The 22,939-nt window shown below is 35.5% G+C and overlaps 2 protein-coding genes and 2 non-coding genes across 4 annotated transcripts; all 4 read left to right on the top strand.

The window, feature by feature from the left end:
* Positions 1-379: 379 nt before the first annotated feature.
* Positions 380-3,535, top strand: atp5if1b (ATP synthase inhibitory factor subunit 1b). Its single transcript, XM_015007012.2, has 3 exons — positions 380-540; positions 2,202-2,314; positions 3,072-3,535. Exons 1-3 carry the CDS (start codon positions 472-474, stop codon positions 3,211-3,213), a joined length of 324 nt encoding a protein of 107 aa, XP_014862498.2. The 5' UTR covers positions 380-471; the 3' UTR covers positions 3,214-3,535.
* A 633-nt stretch (positions 3,536-4,168) lies between these two features.
* On the top strand, positions 4,169-7,025 carry rpl13a (ribosomal protein L13a). The gene is made up of 7 exons (XM_015007010.2): positions 4,169-4,247; positions 5,280-5,352; positions 5,435-5,500; positions 5,691-5,792; positions 6,221-6,306; positions 6,491-6,550; positions 6,770-7,025. The coding sequence occupies exons 1-7, from the start codon at positions 4,227-4,229 to the stop codon at positions 6,977-6,979; spliced, it is 618 nt and encodes a 205-aa protein (XP_014862496.1). The 5' UTR covers positions 4,169-4,226; the 3' UTR covers positions 6,980-7,025.
* Positions 5,541-5,622, top strand: LOC148152853 (small nucleolar RNA Z195/SNORD33/SNORD32 family). The gene has a single exon (XR_015762062.1). It is a non-coding gene; the product is annotated as a small nucleolar RNA Z195/SNORD33/SNORD32 family (small nucleolar RNA).
* On the top strand, positions 5,840-5,914 carry LOC148152852 (small nucleolar RNA SNORD50). Its single transcript, XR_015762057.1, has one exon. It is a non-coding gene; the product is annotated as a small nucleolar RNA SNORD50 (small nucleolar RNA).
* Positions 7,026-22,939: the final 15,914 nt, after the last annotated feature.

The raw sequence follows: 22,939 nt of genomic DNA, 5'->3' as shown, positions 1-22,939 counted from the left end.
AACACGGCATTTGTAAATGTAAAATTTGCCATTTAAGCAGAATATTATTTCTAAAATGTTAAACTTTTATTCCTTATTGAAATTCCATATTTGATCCATTTTCAGGAAAAAAAGAGTACGTTTGAAGATTTTACCTTGAAAGCGAAAATGACCCGTATCAACGTGGGGTCGACAGATACGTAAATTACGTAAGATGTTACGCTGGGGGACGTTCCTTTACGTAAGTAGAGCTATTTCACACTAAACTCCGTTTATTTCTACAAACTAAAGTTTTACAAAGTCACCTTTCGAAGGTTTTAATATGTTTTCGCCATTCGACATTAAAATGATTATTTTCTACAGAGTTTAGACCAAAAGAGCAGGCGAACTCGCCCCTCCGTTTCGCTGCTAATGGTACGGTCCACTGGCTGCTTTCTGTGGACAAGGGCAAACCGTCAGTGTCAGCGTTGTTTTTGTGCCTGACGGTCAAACATGGCGAGGCTGTTGAGGTTAAACATCAGGAGTTTTGTCACATCCCAGCTGAGAATGTCCTCCGATCAGGTAATAAACGTCTTTTCCCTCCTGGCTGCTTTGAAAACCAGACCGCAACCCTGTCATTCAACATGTTTTTAGCTAACTAAAACCAAACATGATTGGAATAACATCGGTTTAAAATAGCTAGTAATGGTTTCTAGACTATATTAGTGATTTGGGTGAAATGTGACTGGTTAAATCAAACCTGTAAAAGGTGTATTAATTACCAGCTGCGTCATAACAGAGGATGTGTGAATTGTTTTTATCTATTGTGATCGTTTTTGCTCAGGTTACACAGTAACACAGTATCAGTATTTTATTCTTTTTGATTATTTCTAAACCTGATTTTGACCTTCGAAGTTGAGCTGACTCAGTTGTGTTATGTTACTGTATAATATTTTTAAAAAATGTTTTTTCTTATTATTAATATTTAGATGCAGTCCTTCTGTTTCTACTCAGAAGTTTTTCACATAAAACCAGAAGTAAAAAAATAAAACCCACAGCAAAACCTCATTTCCTGCATTTTCAAGTTTGAAAGCAGCAAACTTGAAACATATCCTCTTTGTTTGGCTTTTCATAGTTAAGGTTATTTGAAACTGACTGAAGTTTATGATATTAATTGTATTTTTTTTATTTTTACTGTAGTTTCAGTTTTATTTTGTGTTTAATTAAAATTTTATTTCTTGTACTTAATTTACTTGTTGCTGTGATGACGGAAATCACAGACATCACTGAGCCACAGAGTGTCTTCAGTCAGAAGCTTCTTCAGAATTGCTGCAACAGAGACTGCTACAGAAGCGTCTACAACTCCAAAGGAAATTATGAGTTACAAACATTTTAATTTCCACCAGGGATTATTAAACTATTTTTATAGCATTTTGAAAAATTAAATTTAGATTAAAAATATATTTAGTTAGTTTTTTATATATCTAAATTTGTGAATTTAGTTTTAAATCCTTATAAGTATTTTAGCATGTATTAATTTGTTTAACTGGTATTTATTTAATATTTCAAGCCAGTGTTACTTCTACTAACTGTGCATTTCTGTTTCATGTCATTGTTTATAACTCTTTTGTCCCATATATTTAAAAAACAGGCTTGTTTCATTTTTAACACTTAAATATTCTCATGTCAGTCAAAAATTACCTGACTAAATGCAAGATGAAGTTTTCAAATGATGATTTAAATTATTTATGGTGAATAAAAAAGAAGGAGCCATTCAAGCTGAATGAATTGGATTTTTTTAAATAGATATTTTCACCTACTTCATGCTGTCAAACATGTTGTTTTCTACAGGTTAGACATTAATCAAACCCGGGTGTGTTAATTTCTGATTTACATGTAACAAAAAACTAAAATATAAAAAAATCTATAATTTTTTTTATGTTCACAGTAACGTGATAAAAGCTTTTAACTTAATCAAGAGTTGCTAGAAAGTAGAATGTGTATTTGCTGACCTTTAAATTTGGATATTTATCACTTAAAACTCTAAAAATGCTCTTAAAACAGAAGATCAAAATACGCCAATAAAGCAAACGCCTTTTTAGGTCATATTTAAATTACTTATAATATTGCATTTTGTATATAATATGTTGTTTATGATTATATTTGTATTAATAATAAGCGATTTCCCCTCAGGACTCAGTTCAGTCTTTTTCTTCTTTGAATCTTTGTCCCACCCGTTGCAGCTGGGTGAGCTGGGAAAAGGTGCGGGAAAAGGCGGCGGCGGCGGCGGCTCCATCAGGGAGGCGGGCGGCGCCATGGGGAAGAAGCAAGCTGCTGAGGAGGAAATGTATTTCAAGTACGTTTTTTTATTTATATATATATTTAAACCAACAGTTGCTGTGGTTTGTTACAAAATATTTGTTATGAAAACTAACTCTGCTAATGTTCAGAAAACAGAAAACACAAATTCGCTATTGCGGTGATTCAGTTTAATAAGAGATGAAACTGAAATCACACGGGACTACGCTTGTTCACGCAATAATCCTAAAAATCATGGGAGCAACGGACGTAAACAGTTACATGAGACAATATTCACGCTAGCGCTAATCATCTATCATATGTCAAAGTCTTGTTATATGATAGATATAACAAGACTTATATCTTGTTTCTGTTGCTTAAGGGAAACAGAAAAATCTGTTTCCCTTAAGCAAATTTGTTTTCATAATTTAAACTTCCCAATTTTATGATTAATGGAAACAGATTTTATTTTAATCTGGCCCAAAAATGAGTTAATCTTAGTGCAAAACATTTTTTTAGCAGTGAGATTATTTCCAAAACTGCCATGTTTCCATTGAGCAGATTTATTTTTGTAATTTAAATTTCCAGCAGATTATTTTAATATGGATGAGAAACCTCATGCTAGTCAAAAAACTTCTTTTTCAAAATTGGTTTGTTTTCTTTAAGTAGATTTATTTACGTAAATTCAGTTTGCACAATTTTATGGCTACTGGAAACACATCTAATGTGATGGATTAATGATTAAAAATCTAACATTTGCTTTTCTCCCTTCCTTTTTATTTTTTCTTGTGTTTGTCTGTGGAACGGCACAAAAGGCGGAAAGAGCAGGAGCAGCTGGCGGCCCTGAAACAGCATCACCTGGAAGAAATCGATCACCACAAGAAGGAGATCGAACGCCTGCAGCGTGAGATTGATCGCCACAAGGGAAAGATCAGGAAGCTGAAGCATGACGACTAAGTGGAACAGTCCAAAAAATTACATTTATTTTCCTTTGCCTTTATTCATAACACCTGTTGCTGCATGCATTTACCAGGCAGGACATGAATGTATGGAAGTTGCTGTTGACTGAAAGTTATTAAATCTCCTCATCTACTGATGTTTTGGTTGTTTGCTGTAATAACAACATTGCAATTTCTGACTGAAGTTCATCAGTGTATTTTATGTTTCAGGTCACAAACTGTCATGAAGTACAGTTAAAACTGTGTTTGTCAACATGAGCTTTTTGCACCATTTAAATAAATAAAATTGTGCATTAAACTGCAAGTTTGAAACACTGAAAGCTGATTTTCTTTGTTTTATTTCAACGTATTGGGACTGCTCTGGTATACCAAGGTGGTTACAAATTAAAATTGACCAAACATTTAGATTCTTATTCTATGAAGAAAATGTATGTAAAATGCTTTCAATAGTTAATTTTAAGCAAAGTAATATTCCTGACTTAAACCAACATTACCTAGAGATACTGGAAGACGATTACATAACCGCTGCAGTAACATGATACTTTTAACAGACAATGGACCTAAAATGTTTCCACTTAATTAAATACAGGATGTTAAAGCATAAAGCCTGACTTTAAAACGTCACAAAATAACTTCTCAAATTATGTGAAGATCTAAAAATATTTCTGTACAATGGCAATCAAAATTAAAAGAGAAAAGCAATGTCTGTCGTTTTCAAATTCTTAATATCCCTGGCAGTTCTAGATTAAAATGAATCGTTAATTTTTGTCAACATGGTTTTCTCCCCGACTGGAGGCGATATTAATGTTTTACTGTCAAATTTCCAACCAGAAACAAATGTAAGTAACGTAAAACAACGTAGAAAATTGCATTTAAATCAAACTTAGCATCCTCCATACATAGATGGCGCTATAGCAAGACGTACATTACGGAGAAATCAAAGTTTCGTCACTTCCGGCTGCCCCTGCCTTTTACCGCGAGCAGCCCCGTTCTTCTTTCTTTTCGCACATCATGGCGGACCGGTTCAATAAGGTGAGCAATCGCTGCGGAGCTATTTAGTTTGCTAATTTAACTTTTGAGTCGTCTTTTGTTAGCCCGTCATAGCAAATATGCTGAATATAATCATATTCTATCGATATAATGCCTCTTTGATTCTCAGTTTTCTATGAGACGCTGCATTTTTAGGGCAATGACAGGCGGTTGACCGTAGCTGTGTGAACATGCCTTCCATCATGGCAGCTTCCCTTTACCACACGTTCAGCTTCACTATCCGAACTGTTTCTGTTGTATTGTGAAGCGGTCTTTTAAGCTTACTGTAATTAAATAGGTTATAGACTGAGACAGTTGTAGCAGGTTTCAATGCTTCTCCTCTGAAATGACTCCATCGTGTTGTGTCGTTGATGCTAACGTTAGCTTAGCCGCTCGCAATGCTCATTTACCGACTCCGTAGCAACTATGACGAAGTTTTACAAACGATTAAACATTAAAACAATATTGTGTAGTAATGGAAAAGCATAGTTGCATGTTTAAAATAAAAACTGCTGCGGTTTAAACTAGTCTCAATTTTCCTAGCTTTGACGCTAAACCACAAACGTAATTTAGGGTGTATAAGTTATATTTTTAAAGTTAAAAACAGGGGACTGAAGGTTCTGGTTTTGAAACGAAGGACATTCAGATGTTTAAATCTAAAGTTTGCGATAGTTGTTGCATCATGGGTTTTGTTTCACAAATACTTTTCATTAGGATTAGGGATGTTACTCAGTTTTTTTCTTTCCTTATGTTTTATGTTAAAGATTTTGTCCTTACAGCCCAGGCTTTGTTTTTATCAAGAATTTAAACTTTAAATTGTGGATAAATCAGCATGATTTCCTTTTTCTTTAATCCTAAGTGGGTAGCAAAGTGTGATACCAAAATAATTGTATAAAATACCAGCATTTTTTCGATGTATCCTTTCTCCAACACTTGGATTTAATGTGTGAAAAATGACTGAATTTCATCTGTTTTTTATGAAGCAAATTGCATCTAAATAAGGAAAGATCTTTATTTTTGTGTTTTCTCTGACAGGTTCTGCTACTAGATGGCAGAGGCCATCTACTGGGCCGACTTGCTGCCATTGTGGCTAAACAGGTCCTCCTAGGTACAATTTAATTTGATTTTTTTCCCACCAATGCAATCAAATGTGACTTAATCTTTAACTCGTATTTGTGTTGCTTCTTCAGGGCATAAAGTGGTGGTGGTGAGATGTGAGGGCATCAACATTTCTGGCAACTTCTACCGCAACAAACGTGAGTTCAGTCTGAATTTTCAGTGTTTTTATTGGAATTGCTCGTCTGTGATGTTTTACCCAATGTTGTTCGAGTTTTATTGACCATGAGAATACTTTACATGCACTACCATCTGAGACATGAGCGCAGCAGCAGCTCTAGTTGTTGTTTGGTTGATTTGAGGTGTAACCGAATGTTTATTGTCCAACAGTGAAGTATTTGGCTTTCCTGCGCAAGAGGATGAACACCAATCCGTCTCGTGGTCCTTATCACTTCAGAGCTCCTAGCAGGATCTTCTGGAGGACTGTTAGAGGTAAGAAAGAGACTTTAATGAAAAATTATGATAAATTTGGCATTGCTCAACAGTGATGAGGCTTTTTATCCCGAATCTGATCCTCGGTTGATGAACCTAACATCAGATCTGACTGCTGAGTTGAGCATCCCCAGCTGTGTTTCCATTCATTGTATAATTGATCAGTTTGACACTTTGAAGATAAATTTGCTTTATGGAAACAAGGCGATCTGAAAAAATGTTTTTGATCACATGAGTTAGGATGTAACTACTGGTGGAAAGTAAAGACGGGAAGTAAATTTAATGGAAACGCCACAATTACGAAGTTGTATTTTGGATTAATGACAAAGTTTTGCAGATATTTTGTAATATAAATGCAGCTAATGTTGCCTGTGCGCTTTGATATTAAAAGGTTTTTTCTTTTTAAAGAATAATGTTGTTGTGTTTAGGAATGCTGCCTCATAAAACCAAGCGAGGCCAGGCGGCTCTGGAGAGGCTGAAGGTATTCGACGGCATTCCGCCGCCCTACGACAAGGTGGGGAAAATGCTTCAGTCTGACTTTTATTTGAGGTTTTTCGTCTGTGATGATGTTTATTCTTAACTCCCTTAGCTGAGCTTCAGATGAGAGAGAGAAAAAAAATCCCTGAGACATTTAAATCTAGGAATAAAAGGATGGGAAATTAGTTTTTCTTATGTTAACTTTGGGTTTTGCTTTGCAGAGGAAGCGCATGGTCGTCCCAGCTGCTCTTAAAATCGTGCGTCTGAAGCCGAGTCGTAAGGTGAATACATTTGCTTTACGTTTTTTAAGCTAAACTGCTAAATTTATTTAAGTTTTTTTATTTAAAATGTATAATTTAATTAGATTTTTCTGTTTAATTTAAAGTTTTAAATTAATTTGTTTTCCATTGGGGTTTTTAAGCTAGTATGTTTAATTTAATTAGCTTTTTCATGTGTTTTAGCTAAATTTTAGTGCTGATTTTGTGTCTTTCCCACCTCAGTTTGCCCTCCTGGGCCGCCTGGCCCACGAGGTCGGCTGGAAGTACCAGGCGATCACGGCCACCCTGGAGGAGAAGAGGAAGGAGAAGGGGAAGCTCCGCTACGAAAAGAAAAAGACGCAGATCAAGCTGACCAAGCTGGCGGAGAAAAACGTCGAGAGCAAGATCGCAAAGTACACAGACGTTCTGAAACAATACGGCGTTCTCGTCTAAACTGGCTTTCAGTGGCTAATAAAAATTTAAGTAAATGTTTACAAAATGCTTCTGGTTATATTTTTCACTTAGTGTCTTTTTTACCACAGTGTGCTGGTAAAATCATAAAGTCTGCTGGATGTTTTTCTATCGGATGTTTAGTTTTATTTCTACCTCTGAAAAAGACAAAATATTTTATTTTCCAGATTCACTCATCCAATCATTTTATCTGCTTCCCTCTGGTCTGGTTTTACAGGTTTCATATAAAATATGTAATAAATTCAGTGATTCCTTATTAGGGCCATTGGAGAATTTATGCCAAAAACACTTAGAAATTTACTACAAAAAACAAGGAGTTTTCTGAGATCAAAATGTCAGATTGTGAGGGAAATGCTCAGAAATTTTTAGATTAATCTCAAAAATTTACTGGAAATGACATGGCAGTTTCTGAGATCAAGAGGAAAATTTTAAACTTTTGCAACTCAGAAAATTTCAGTCTTGAAAATTTCTGAAATTGTGAATTTGAGTTTTTCTAGCAAAATTTCAGCTTTTAGAGCTCATGAAATTTCCATGTTTTCTAGCAGTTTTTAATTTCAAAACGTTTTAGAAATGTTTTTTTTTATCTGCAGTGGCTATAATGGCGTCTAGTTTTTAGTTTTAATTTGGAGGTGGCTGTTCCTAAAATCTGTCTCAACGTGCAACTCATTTTGTACCAGCAGAGGGCAGCAACAGAAATGTTCTCAGTTTGTCAGAACAAACGGGACATTTTTTTTTCTTGAAAAAGTCAAAATATTCTAGAAAAAAAAAAGCTTTTTGGCTCGAAGAGGATTTAAAAATTAATTTTGAAAAATGTCCCAAAAATTAAATATTCAATTTCCTGAGCTCAGAAATTTAAAGAGATTGACCTGAAAATGACAGTTTTCTAGTGAAAATCGTCCCATTTTTCTGTCTTATTCTTATTTCTGGAGAGAAGTGTCTGATCGCCATGTTGCTAAACTCCGTCTCGTGTAATTTCTCCTTCCCACCAGCAGAGGGCAGTATAGTGCTTCATGTCAGATGCACAGCGCCGCTCTCTGCTACTTCAGTACTGGTTTTTCTAAAATCTTATAAAACAGAACCAAACATTGGTTCAGTGGGTCGACTACAGTATCTAGAATTATTCAACACCACAAATAAATCAAAATCCTTTCCGCAATTGACCTTCTGACAGCAGTAAGTACTTAAATAACCATAGCAGCTCTCCATTGAATATGAATTTATGTGTTGGAAGTATTTGCACTCTGCAGACTGTGGTTATTGGATATCTGTGCAGGATGGCTCGATGTTAATTTGAATTTCTTCTGCGTGTGAATCTCTTGGGACGGACTGGATGGCTTCCAGCTGAAATTAGGACAGACTCTCAGGTTATTACCGACCAATTACATCCTATTAATCACACCTTTAAAAAACTGAAATTACAGATTCAGAGAACTAAATGGTTTTGTTGAAGCTCTGATAGCGTTAATACTTTCTGCTGCTTCGAAATCAAGGTTGGTCTAAAAGCAAGAAGGTGTTCAAAGTGGGGGCGGGGGCCATTTGCGGACCCTAAATTGATTTTGTGCGGCCCAAGAATAAATTTTGACAAAATTGCAAATTGTAATGAAAATCTACTTAGATGTAACCAAAGATGGGCAAAGTAGTCAAAAATTATTCTCAAGAAGTAAGAGTGCAAGTTAAATATATTCTTACTTAAGTAAAGGTAAAAGCTGTCTAAGAAGTTTGTCAAGAGTAAAAAAGTATTTGGTAAAAAGTCAATTGAAGTACTGAGCAACTGATCAAATGATCAATCAATTAAATATTTTTTAAAAAAATTAACTTATTTTGCATTCTTCCCCAGCAGGTCCATCCATGAACAGATGGAAGAAAATGTAAATTTAAGTGGAAATTTTGGTATCTTAAGAATGAAAATTACAATAATTCATAGAAGTAATGAAAAATAAAATGTTTCCAGATCAGTTTGTTTTGATGAAAAACTTGTGAAACTTTAACAAAATTTCTGTTCTGCTGGTCTGTGTCTGGTGAATTTTTGGTTAAAACATGTTTTTCATTCAGTGTGTAGAAAATCCAGAAATTTAACTCAAGAGTAGAAATACTTAATAAAATTACTCAAAAGTAAAAGAAGAAAATATTTTGTCATAAGAAATAATCTCAAAGTGGATCTAGTACTTTTTATCTACATTCAGTAATGATTCACTTAAAACAAACTCCTATATTTTGTTTTTTTCTTATTTTAAGTGTACTAAGACATTTCCACTGGAAACATAAAATCCTTGGTAAGATTTTGTGTTTTTGATTTCTAGCTCAGTTTATTTGAAATATGTTGGTGCCAGTCGCCTTTTTCCAGCTTCTAGGCTTGAAATCTGTATTTAATCCTGTTTTTTGTGACATTATTTCCTCTCTGGGACTTTTAGACCTGAACTGGCAGCAGTAAGTAAAAACAACGCAGAACAAACTCATTTTACAGTATTCCCCAGCAGCTGCAGCAGATTGATTTGGGGATTTCCCGGGACGTCTAAACGGAGCAGCGGCTTCGCTGCCTGGTTTGTGGCAGCTTAATGATGACGTCTAAACGAAGCAATCTGTCAGGATTAGAGAGGAAAGTTGGTCCTTTAACGCCCGACTAACAGACAAATGAAAAGCTGATAGTTTCTGCAGACAAAATAGCAGGTTTTTATTTTGATTTGTGTTTGTTTAGAGAAAGTATCATTAAGCTTCAGCTTTTTACTGGAAGAGACTCCTTTAACAATGCACCTCTTCTGCAGTTGACTTAAAGGGGCAGTATCATGTAAAATGTATTTATTTTAACTTTGCATAACGTTATTTCCTCATCAAAAACACACAAAGTGTTAACTTGATTCTTTCATGCATGTGTGAGAAATCCTTTAGTCTCCATGGCAACCATAAGGCTGCAAAACGGCTGGGTGGACATAGCTCTGCCTTCAACTCATAGCTCCTCCTCAAATGCAACGTTTTACGTCATATTAGAAATGTATAGCTTTTTATAAACAAGTGAAGTTAGCACACTTACTTGATTATGCTATAAAATGACACCATGTGCCTGAAAAACACATAATGCTGCTCATTTAAATACCTTGGGATTAGGGCTTGGCATTTATCGTGTTGTTTATTGTGAAGATTTGTGATTTATTGTTAAATTTCAATTAATGTTAAATGAACTAAATTAAAATTTTTTCCATGTTTGCATCATTAATCATTAAATCAAAAATAAGATTAAATTTAGTTTAATCCATAGCAGCCGTTCAGCTGTTGGTGGGCCTAGCTCCGCCTTCCAAGCGTAGCTCCTCCCAAATGTGACTTTTATGCCTTATTTGATATAAATGCACATTTTTTCACAACTGAAGTTAACATAGTTATTTGATTACGCTGTAAAATGTCACTAAACACATGGTACTGCCCCTTTAAAGTGATTAGTTGCATGTGGATAGGTGTTATGTTTCAGCCATATGGCTGTTTTATTTCGACTGATTCCAAATGAGGCGAAGTATTGCTCATCTTTCCAGATAAAACAGTTTCCCCCTGAGGATTTCTTGCATCATAAAAGCTGTGGATAAAACCTCATTCCTCTCCGTTACCCACCATAAACTGTCGTGTCCCGTAAACGCCGTCGTCCGGAGAATCACAGCCAGTCTGATGCCGTCATGGCTCCTCTGAGCAGATGGAGACGTCAACGCTGCCAGGGTGGCGGCGGGATGTTCGGCTGATCGGGCCGGCGCTCTGATCACAGCAGCTGATGGAGGCGGCCATGACGGTCTGAAGCAGCTCCTGCAGGCCCGTTAGAAATACAGACACCTCAACGGCTCCCTGCTGAGCAGAGCTGCACAGATGCACAGTTCAACCCCGAGAGATTAAACTGAACAAATAATGTACAGACTAATGAGTTAATCTGAAGCTGACTGAGATTATACTGTAAAACATAAACTGTCGTTTTCTAAAAATCTGAGTTTTCTATTGGATCAAAAAGTCCGACCGATTTTAATAAAGGTCCATAAAAAACAAAAAAACATTATTTTTTAAGTTAGGCAGGAACTAGTTAACTACATTTACTTTAGTAATTCTTTGAAAAAAATAACTTGAGTATTTTTACTACGCTGTATTTTTAACTTTTACTTTAGTAATTTAATTATAAAGTATTTCTGCTCTTGCTTGAGTAAAATTTCTGGATTTTCTTCCCACTGAATGAAAAACAAACATGTTCTAACCAAAACTTCACCAGACACAGACTCACACCTGCAGTTTCTGTTAAAATTTAATTAGTTTTTTTATTGACAGAAACTGATTTGGAAACATTTTATTTGTATTTTTTGTTAATTGTATGAATTGTCATGTTTGTTGACAAACATGACGACAAAATGCAAAATATATCACATTATATTTAATATTAAAACATTTCCATAAACTTTAGTCTGAAATGTCGGGTCTCTTGTGTTTTCTCAGAAGTTTCAGATACCTTTAATTTTTTCTTATTTTGCCCTTTTTTATCCAGTTTGCTCAAATTTATTAGGGACACGCCGTTGAGATATGTCATGGTTTGAGTAATGGCTCTTTGGAAAACCACCTTGTAGGGACAAAAATACAATTTTATGCCCAATAATCTGTTATCTTGAAGAATTGGGAACAAATTATCGTGGCTGCAGACAAAGTGCTGCTTAGTTTGGGACACAACAATGTTTCGTTTTTTAAATCAGAAAGGCGGATTTAGTTCCTGAACTGTTTTTAAAAAATGATTTAATGTAGGTCAAGCTGAATAAACCAAAGAAAACTGAAACTGAGGGCATATTTTGTTAACTGAAATAAATAAAAATGGCAGCTAATGGATTTTTAGCCATTAGGACTGATGTGAAATAGATTTTTATAAGCAATTTACGTCACATTTCAGTAAATTACGGCGCTTTAGCTCATAAAATGGCAACTGGAAAAGTTTGCAGAAAACACAGTCATTTGTTGTTCAACATTAATAGAAAACATTTTTAGAAAATGTTATATTCTGTCAAGTATTTATCACCCAATCGATGTAAACATAATCACATTTTAAAGTTCTGCACCTAAGTATGAAAAACTAAAACTGATGAAAACAAAACAATATTTAACTAATTTACTGAATTAGACAAACAAAAGTCACAACAAAATAAAACTAAATCATAATGGAAAACTCCAAAACCACTCCACAATATTTAACTAATAATAACTAATAAAACTGGCATATTCACTTTTTTGCTGTTTTGCAGCAGCACAGCTGAGAGATTAAACCTGTAACCCGATGTTTCATTACTGGCAGTTTAACACACTTTCTGCGTGACAAATACGAACGATAAAAAGGTTTTCCTCTGTGCCGGCATGAGCTGATTGGTTTCTTAAGCTTCTATCAGATGTCTGCCTCAGAATTATTCTGTAGAGTCATTATTGAACCAGAGACGGCTGCAGAATCAGATTAGCAGCGAGGGGAACGTCGGGGAGCAACATTTTAATATCTAATTCAGTCCTGATGAAAGCCGGTGGGACGAAACGCTGCAGAGATTCGGCCTCTTTCAGCGTCGTTCCAGTATCTGCTAATTTCACCCTGGAATGACGACAAATTATTCTCACGCTGCTTAAAGAAGTGAGAAATAAGAAGCAAAAAAAAAAAAAAAAAAAGGCAAATTGGAAAAACATGAAGATGACAGAGTTTGTCCATAAATCAACAATTTAGACCAGATTAATGTTCGTTATGATGTTATTGATTTAACTGGATTTTTTATGTTCAGTTTTAGCTTCATGCTTTGCAAAGGAAATGTGATGTTTTAAAGGCAGAATGGTTTCCACACTGCAAAAACACAAAATCTCACTAAGTATTTTTGGTCAAGTTTCTATTCCAAATATCTCCGTACACTTGAAATAAGACAAAACTAACTTATAGGTAACTTTCCAACAAGTTAAAGGAGCTTGTTTTAAGGCTATAATTCATTAATGTTGACAAAAAAGTGCTAGTACTATCAGATTAATTACCTTATAACATGTTGAGTCACATTCCATGAGCTCTGCGTGGTTACCTAGCAACCCCAGCCAAGCCCAGCCCGTTACCTAGCAACCCAGGTGGAGCTCCAGCAGATCTGATCAGCTGGTTTTTCTGCAGTATTCACTGGAAGAAACTTGTTTTGTTGTTGACTTACTACTCAGAAGCTACACTGCAAAAATACTAATTTTACCAAGTATTTTGGTTTAGTTTCTAGTGCAAATATCCTGTTAAACTTGAAATCAGACAAAAATTATTTACAAGTAACTTTTCTTGTTTTAAGTAAATAATCCTTTAATATTGATGAAAAATTATTGATTGGTTATTTAATTTACCACTGGACATTTTTCCATGAGGAATTTTTAGCTATTTTTAATTTAAAAATGTGTTTAAAATTTATTTAATTTAATTTCCCTTTTGGATTAATAAAGTATTTTTTAAATTTGAATTTGAAAGTGAAATAATCTGCCAAAGGAACCATTATGTTTTTGTCAATATTAAGGAATTATTTACGTTAAAAAAACCCATATAACTTGCTACTTATACATTAATTTTGTCTTATTACAAGTGTACTAATATAATTGTAGTAGAAACTACTAGATCAAAATACTTGGTAAGATTTGGTGTATTTGTACTTCTGGGTTTTATTTTTTTTGTTTGTCTAATTCAGTCAGTTTCTTATATTTTATTAGTTATTACTGGTTTAGTTTTCATTAGTTATAGTGGTAGTTTTAGTATTTGATTAAGTTTTAGGTGCAAAATTCAAAAAGTGTTTTATTGTGATGATGTAAACATCGATTGGGTAATGAATACTCAACAGAAGATACAGTTTTCTAAAACATTTTCAGTAATTGTTGAACAACCAACTGATTCTGGTGTTTTATCTAAACTTTTGCTGTCGCCATGTTGTGGATTAGTGTAAGTGGAGCCCCAGAACTTCCCGACATCGGACGTAAACCCAGTTATATTTTTAGTGAATTACAGGCAGATTGAGCTCACCATAGAATGCTTTTAAATCTCTGTGTAGGTGCCGGTCTGTTACGTCTCCACCATAGCACTCAAATGGATTCCTGCTTTTAACCTATATACAGTTTTACACAAATGAGTGTTTTTATAGAAGTGCTCTCAGTTGGCAGGGTAATATATGTAAATCCAAACGCTAATCTCTGTAGAATAAACCCACCAGTGAACCCACTCAGAGCAGCTGCGGTCGCAGGTCATTCCAACAAATCACATTCTGCATGATGAATGTCAGGTGTGCAGCAAGCAGTAATGCATTCTTACGAACATGAGGTGCAGCAGGGCATGTCTGTGCCGTGTTTTCATTCGCTGACCCCGGGTGTAATTGAAATGATGATTTAGAGCGAGAGCGGCGCGACTCGATTCGCTTAGTCATTCTGAACTCATTACATCCATTCGAACACAAAAGGCAGCCGTAACAGAAACCGGCCGGCGGAGACTGCTGTTGGGCTCGCAGGGCAACAAATTGAATTCAGGATCTGAAAATGACCTGTCAGAAACCTTTATCAACTCCTCTTTAATGAATCACAAGCAAAACACGCACATTAGCTTGAAACTCAATGGAGGGCCGAATTCAATTGTCCTTCAGCAACAAAAAGCAAACAAACAGACGACCAGCTCACTCTGAGTACGATGTCTCATTGTCAACCACAAGAAAAATAAATAAATTATGCAGTTATCATTAACGATTAATCGATTAATCAAATTAAAAAATAACTGGCACATTGTTCAGATTTTTCATTTAACCAGTAAACTGTTTTATTCAATGTTACTTTCTTTTAAGTAAGAAAATAAACATTTTATTCAATAAAATGCACAAACAGCTTTCCTTTATTGAACGCTTGGATCGACAGCAAAAAAAAAAAAAATCTTTCAATAACTCATTTTAAGGCACAGTGTGAAAATGATCTGTTTAGGATTAACTGATTAATAATTAGATAGCAAAAGGTTATTAATAGGAGATTTTATACAGAATTGAATTAAATTAAGCTAAAAATATAACTTGAGGAGTTCTGGGTTGAACATATTTTCAGTCAAAGTTCTTTTGTATCTTAAATACAAAGTTAACTTTTTTTTTTGAATTTCTTTTTACTATTTTGACATAATTACATCTCTGATCAGGTTGTTCTTTCAGCAACTGCCTCGTTATTGAGGCTGTATATTCCTTTTAACGATTAATCAGTGAATTAGTTGACTATAATTTCAACAATCGATTAATCACGATTAATCGTTTCAGCTGTATATGTCTATCTGGTTTCTAACACATTTCTAACAGCCGCCTTGTATTTCTGATCGATAAAACGTGTTTTCAATGTGCCGACATTATTTAAACATGTTAATGACGCCGTCGTGTCTCACACGGAAAAGATTCACTGGTTCTTCTAAAAATTATCTCAGGAGCAAATAAAGAAATAAAGTTAGGGAATAAATTAGGGTGGAAAGGAGCAGCGGCGATAATTACATCTGGTTTCACTGACAACATTTAGCATTTCCTAGATATTAGATTAAAATTGCAGCTGTTCAACTATTTATAAAACCTCCAGAATTAATGAAATTATGCATATGTAGTAAAAATCCTGCTGAAATGTGATAAGTGAAATTAGGATAATTAAATTATGAAAACGTTTAGTGAAAAATTAAGTTTAAAAGAGGAAGTTATTATAAGACGGAAACTGAGATTAAAAAAAAAGTCATTAATTTAAGGTTTAATCTTTCAGATTTTATATAAACAACCTAAAAATAAATATATCAGTCGTCCTGATAGGACTGGTCATAATCAGAACAGTAACTTTGTAATCTGGTTTGATTTATCATTTTGTGTGATTTTAGGGGATTTGTTTGCATATTTAATTTTTCCCAGATGCTCCAGGTCACAGTTATATTTCTACTAAAACATTATTCACACCATATGTCTTCCACCTAAACAGCTCATGAAACAGACGAGCCCCTCGCTGAGCCGCCTCCGGCCGTCCATAAATTACAAATCTGAGCTTATAGAAACCAAAACATCCAGAAGTTTCTGGACCAACTTCGCCCACTTCATAGATCCCCAATGAAAATCACAAAATGCTCATAATAAAGATGTTTTCTCAATATTTTAAGTTTCTACCTCAACATATATACAAACCAAACCATCATTGGGGACCAATGTGGTGAAACTAAGCAACGTTAATGCAGTAAAGTGGATAATTCCTACTATAATCAGTAAAAATATTTATTGGTTTTGACAAATTCTTAGTTTTGCTCCAAACTTTGGCATAACCGGCAAGAAATACGAAATGATATCAAATATGTTTTGGTCTAATTTCTAGAGCAAATATCTCATTATATTTGAAAAAAGACTAAACTAATTTATAAGTAACTTTCCAGTAACATACAGGAGCTTGTTTCACGTCAATAATCCTTAATATTTCAGATTATTTCACTTATAAAATGGGGAAAATGTCATGTTAAAAGTTAAATAATCTGCCAATTGAACCAATATTTATCAATATTAAGGAATTATTTAATTCAAATAATCTCATGTTTTCCTTGCAAGTTAGTTTTGTTTTATTTTAAGTGTAATATAGCAGAAATTGGACCAAAAATGCTTGGTAAGATGCTATACTTTTGCAGAGAAACATTTATTTTCTGTTTCTGTTAAATGTTTCGGATAATCAAAGAAAACCAGACTAAATACAAAACTCTGTTCTAAAACTATGAATTAATTTATTAAGGGTGAAAACCTCCAAACCAACTCAGTTCAATCTGAAAACTCCTGAATGTAAGAACTGGATGTTAGCAGCAGGTGTCTGCTCAAACTTAAACCATTTTAATTTGTGTGTCTAAAATAAAGCCCTAAAATGTCTTCATTAAAAAAAGAGAAAGTTTGACTTAAATACTTTAACCACAGGACTTACATTTTTTTCCCTCAGATGATTTCCTATCAGGCAAATGTTTGAATCGCCCCGAACATCTTCATTTCGTTCTGTGACTCCAGACGGTTGCAGCTATTTCTAGTTAGCTAGTTAGCTAGCTCCTTTTTGCTTTTATCGTCTGTAAGAGCAAATTTACAGACGGAGTTAATTGATTGTTTCAGCTGTGTTGGCAACCCAGAAAGGGCTAGATTAGATATGACTTTATTCTCCCATTATTACAACTTTATTCTCAAAATATTATGACTTTATTTTCATTTAACTTTAATCTGGTAATATTTTGACTTTATCCTTATATTACTTTGACTTTATCATCTTTTGACTTTTATGCGCACATTATTACGACTTTATTCTAGCAATATTTCGATTACATTCTTGTCATTTTTTTTTCACTCTGTCTAAAAAATGGCCATTGTATGCCAGCTAAGGGAACTACCAATATGGCCGCTCAGGGGAAGCAGCTTCCACTCAATCAGAAAAGATGAATAAAAGGTTTTCCCCAGGCTGACTGAATACAAACAGAGACTTTCTCTGCTGCAACGCTCTGGCTCAGCAGAAAGAAAAACAAATCTTTAAAGAAAATAGGAATGGGAATACTTCTGTCTTCTCTTTTGTACAAACAAGTAAACAAAAAGCTTCATTTGCATCAATGCTGAACCTTACTGATCTATTCTGGCTTCACACACTTCAAATCAGTTATAATAATAAAAAATAAACTCTTTGTTTGGTATTTGGTTGTGAATTAATGGATGAAGAGTCGAGTCGTGTGAAGAACTGCCATTAAATTAAATGGCATTCTTGAGATAAGCATGATGGCGTATGCCTGGGGTTTTAAATAGATGATTGCCAAATGAGAAGGCAGTCATGGTGCAGAAATGTAAAACAAATGTATTTCACATGGATTCAGTGTTTCTGCCCGAGGCGTTTGGCTTTCCAGTCTGGACTGAGGCCTTTAAACTGGCATTTTAACAAGAATGTAGAGATATGTCGGCACAGCAAGTAAACCGCCTCAAAGCACGCAAACACAGACGAACCCAGAACTAAATCCATGTCTAATGAATCAATCCCAGCTCTTGTGAAATCATGTTTTATCTTCTGTCGGAGCCGGATGGTAAATTTGTGTGAAGTTGTTCTGTAATGAGGAAGGTTCTGACTGAGACGGTGAAAAACAGCCGCTGTACTGTTTGACTGTCAGCTGCATAATAAAGAAAGAAGAATAGCACACACACACACACACACACACACACACACACACACACACACACACACACACACACACACACACACACACACACACACACACACACACACACACACACACACACACACACACAATCTGCAGCTGCAGTGTTTCTTTTCATGCCACTTTAACTTTTTTTGCATTACAATAACAAACTTCAGTGTGTTTTTATGTGCCAATTTGACACTAAATAGCATAATTATGAAGTGGCTTTCACTAAATTGGACCAATTACCCAAGACTTTTTCTGTTTCTATACGTTTTAAAAAATATAAAACAGAAGGAAAAGTTTAATGTTGAATTTTTTGCCTTAAAAACTTCAATGTATTTCATAAGAAATTTCTGTGTCAGACCAACACAAAGTAGCAATTAAATTGTATTTGGAAGATAAACCACTTATGGTTAATTTTGAATGTTTTTGAACTTAAATTTAGTTCTCTAATGCTTCTAAAAACAGTCCAAGCACTTTAAAAAATACCCAGCTTCTGTTTTAATGTAAATTTATGTTTTTGGGGTCTGGAAAACAAGCTGCTTCAAAAATCTCCAGACTAAGTCACATTCCATGAGTATGGTGCCGTTACCTAGCAACCCAGCGGAATTTTTCCCGTTACCTAGCAACCCAGCGGAAATCCACCATGTTTGGTCAGCTGGTTTTACTGCTCTACAATGGCTGCTGGACAAGACAAGTGTCGACTTGCCGTCCAGAAACAACTTCCTGTAGTCTTGTTGGTTGTGCAGGAGGCTCCACTTCTGCTTTTCAAAGATGTACGGTTGTGCAGTTGCGAATCTGTCTGCAGCCGTTTTCACGTGTGAATCGAAAAATTGAGTTTGGCCTGCAGGAATTTGTTTGGATTTAAAGAGACAAGATGCCCTAAAACAGCTCAAAATATACAGAACTGACTGAAATCTCAGGATCTAAGAATAGTTTTGTGTAAAAAATCTAATGAACATGTTTTGTCCAGCCGATAAATGTATTCAAACTTGTTCAATAGGTCACCTTTAATATCCCAATACAATAAATTAGTAAAGTAATCCACTTCAACTATGCATTAATGTATATATACAATGTTTGGAGAAAATAAGAGCAAGATTAGGAAATATGGGCTGCCAACAGAAATAAAGTGAATTATCACATTCACTCCTTTATAACTGTAAGTCACTTGATAATTTCCCAGCAGTTTGTTTCTTTGTTAACTTGCTCTTTCAGGGCTTAAGATGCTGACATTAGTGTCTGCGGTCCTTCCACTGCGCATTAGGGGAGATGTTTTGAAAGCTGGGAGCTTAATCTCTAAAAAGCCCAACACCATTTGAAACGTGCAATTTGCATGATGTCCCCTGTGTGTTGGATGGTGGAGATTGTAAAGCAGATAATTTGCAAGGCTGTTGTTGGTGCTACGCTAACTGTACTGTGTGTGATACATTTTGATAAGCTTCCAGTGGCCTTCAGACTGCTAAGCACTTCAGGCTAAAAATGTCATGGGGATTACAGACTCTGTCCAAACAGCAAAGGAGGCAGGCAGGTTTATTTTTATTGTGTTGTAATTCAAAAATAGTTTGCAGGGAAATACAGAAACAAATAAAAAAGGAAAATGACACTAAAAACAATAAATACATGGAAAAAGTTAGCAGTGCTAATCCTAAAGCTCTAATCATAAACATTAATAGCGCTAACATGCTATGCATTATGGTATTTAGTGGAAGCTAATGCTAAAGCGCTAAATTCAAGTATGTTAATACCCTCCATGTTTCAAAGCAGCAGTATAAACGGTTAGCTACTTAAAAATAGTTCTTAACTATTAATAGTTAGTTAAGGATTATAAGGCGCATAGAATAGACGCTACAGTAGAGGCTGGAGTTACGTTATGCATCCACTAGATGGAGTTCCACCAAAGGGAATGTCAACAAAACAGTCCGACTCCGGTCGGCGAGGAGAGCCTTCCCGGGCTGGGGCGTGGCTGGACGCTGGTCACCCTTCTCCGTTCGTACACAACATGTTGGTGGAGAACGTGGCGCTAAATGAGCTGCAGACGACCTGATTTTAGACGGCCGGTAGGTAGATAGGTCAGTCAAACTTTATTAACAAACCAGCCTTCTGACAACTATCCCAGCATGCACCGCACGCTTCTTCTTCTACTGGCGAAAATAAAGTCGGCGGCTGCTTACCGTAGTTGCTAGACCTGTTGTGGCTCAATATTGGTCCATATATAAGGACCGGATTATAAGGCGCACTGTCGGCTTTTGAGGAAATTGAAGGTTTTTAGGTGCGCCTTATAGTGCGGAAAATACGGTAATAAATAAGTTTTAAGTCCTGATGTAAAGAAGAAGTTGATAACGTTGTTTTGACTAAAAGCGCTAACTACTAGAAGAGTTTTAGCAGTTGATAATCAAAACTTCAACACAGAAGGGGAATTAGTAAACTAGCGCTTCTGAGCTTATCTGGGAAAATGAATTTTGAGAAGCTAAGTGCAGTGAACATTTTCAAAGTTAGCTAAATTGCTTTGCTAAAAATTAGCTGTGATATCAGCGTATTAGCGCAGGTGTTCCCAACACTGACTGAGTATCCATAGAATGTAGCCTTGGGGAACACCATGTTTAATTTTTGTTTGCACAGATAAAAATATCCAGTTTGTAAAATAAGATCTCAGACTGATTAGCATATTATGAGACAAAAAGGACTTTTTTAGTCATTTGGCACGATAATCTTACTTCTGCAGCCTAATTTCTGTGGTGGAAAACCTCAGTAAAAAGCACACAAGAGATTTTTCTAAACTTGTTTAGAAACTCCATTTTTATGTGACAGATGAGGCTTTCAGGTCAGTTTATAGCTAAGAAACATAAGTGCCAACAGAAATAGGAAGATATCATCATTATTTATCACCATAAAACAATTCATGATGTTTGTTTGTCAGGAAATTCAAAGATCTGGAGAGAGATAAAATAAAAAATAATCAGAAGAGAAAACCTTGCTGCTGAGAGTGTAAAAATATACAACACTGGTGTCAGGCAGTGGAGTAATAAAGATTAATGGTTCACACAAAGCTACAATAAAAGAAATGAACAGTTGTATGGCTGTGAAACTTTTTATGTTGATTTAAAGTCGGTGATGCAGCAAAGATGAAGACCTTTCAAAGTGAGGATGCTGTTTAATCAGGACGTCGTGTTTTAGATCTGAGGATCGGTCCATCATGATGAGAAGCTTCTGGGTCTCCAGAGCTAACACACACACACACACACACACACACACACCCACACACACACACACACACACACACCCACACACACACGCACACACAACTATTTATTAGTTTGTTCAGTTTCTCTCGCTCACTGTCTGCTCTGCTCTGTGTGCAGCCAGCCAATATTTTGAACAGTTGCAGGTTCCTGGTTCTCCTTAAGCTTCACCTTTTTTCACAGGAGGAAGACAAGTGATGAAGTTCTTCTTAAAGCTGCAGTGCGCAACTTTTATAAAAAATGTTTTTTTTCACATATTTGTTGTAACTGTCACCATGTTGTGACAGTTTAATATGAGACAGATAATCTGTAAAAAATGTATCTTCTTTACTTAGCTACTATGGTAATCCAGCAAAACAACCAATCAGAGGCAGGAGGAGGGGCTTAGCGCTGTCAGTCACCATCATGAACATGGTGCTAAATGTGCCGACAACTTCCTGTTGTTTCTTTGCAATCATTGGTGGCCAGGCTAATTAGCCAGAGCATTGATGACAGGCTGCGCTAGTTGCATTGTAGCATGGGGATGGGTGACGGTGACTGACAGCACTAAGACCCGCCTCCTGGCTCTGATTGGTTGTTTCTAGTTAGCACTGGGAGAAACAGAAGAGCTATTTTTTTAAATCACATTTTTTCTGACCCATACCAAAATGTCTCAATATACGCTCAGTTTCATAACACTGGAACTGGAAGACATTTTAAATAAATAAACAAAACAACAGAAACAACAAATTAAATGAATCATAAAGTTTCTGTAAATAAAATTGTTATTCAAAAAATTATCCGGTTGAGACAAAAACATCAGACTGAAAACTTTTATTATCCAGTTTTTGGTAGAAAAACAATAAATCATGCAAATCAAAATTATTGAGCTCATTTTAATTGATCATATAATTAATTGATTTAATTTTAATTGCAACATGTCCAGATGTTGCCGTCTGTTTCTGGTTTTCTTCTGGTGTCAAAATGGTAGAGAAATATATATAATAGTAAATATCAGCCATAACAGCGTTTTAATGTCGGATGTTGATATCGACTCAAATTTTCATATCAGTGCATCCCGACTGTTGCACACTTAATAATTAATCAGTGTGGTTTTGCGCAGGTTCTTTCATTTTGATGAACGCTGTTGAGACATGAGAGCGACAGTGAGCGCCTTCGCTGACCAGCCGTTACTGCGCTTAATTGGCTCGCTGAGTCAGGAGCGTCACTGTGCTCTATGTGCCCACTGGTGGCGAACCGTTGTAACTGCAGTCCAGCGCATCTCAGCAAGAGAAGTGCAGCTTAAGAGCGCAGCCAGCACGAGAAAAACAGAAGCAAGCAAACAAAAAAAAAAAAGAAAAGGGAGGGCGTGTAATTATTTCTGATGTCCATTCTGTCACACCAACTAGTTATCTTAAAATGTGGTCAAAACTCATTTTTAGATATCTGGAATGTAATTATATATATTTCAGGTGACATTGATTTTATGATAAATTGGCTTGCCGTACAAATCCGACCTCTGCTCTTGATGGATTACATTACATATGC

The sequence above is a fragment of the Poecilia mexicana genome, unplaced genomic scaffold, assembly GCF_051168715.1.
Source record: "Poecilia mexicana isolate PSO_F unplaced genomic scaffold, ASM5116871v1 scaffold_22, whole genome shotgun sequence".
Lineage (NCBI taxonomy): Eukaryota > Metazoa > Chordata > Actinopteri > Cyprinodontiformes > Poeciliidae > Poecilia > Poecilia mexicana.
The sequence above is the reverse complement of the archived record's forward strand: the minus strand, read 5'-3'. Positions and strand labels throughout refer to the sequence as shown.

Coding starts and splice junctions, on each gene's coding strand:
- rpl13a (XM_015007010.2), top strand. CDS start 4,227: ATGGCGGACCGGTTCAATAAG. Junction 4,248..5,279: donor TGGCGGACCGGTTCAATAAG/GTGAGCAATCGC, acceptor TTTCTCTGACAG/GTTCTGCTACTAGATGGCAG. Junction 5,793..6,220: donor CTTCTGGAGGACTGTTAGAG/GTAAGAAAGAGA, acceptor TGTTGTGTTTAG/GAATGCTGCCTCATAAAACC.
- atp5if1b (XM_015007012.2), top strand. CDS start 472: ATGGCGAGGCTGTTGAGGTTAAACATCAGGAGTTTTGTCACATCCCAG. Junction 541..2,201: donor TGAGAATGTCCTCCGATCAG/GTAATAAACGTC, acceptor CACCCGTTGCAG/CTGGGTGAGCTGGGAAAAGG. Junction 2,315..3,071: donor GAGGAGGAAATGTATTTCAA/GTACGTTTTTTT, acceptor ACGGCACAAAAG/GCGGAAAGAGCAGGAGCAGC.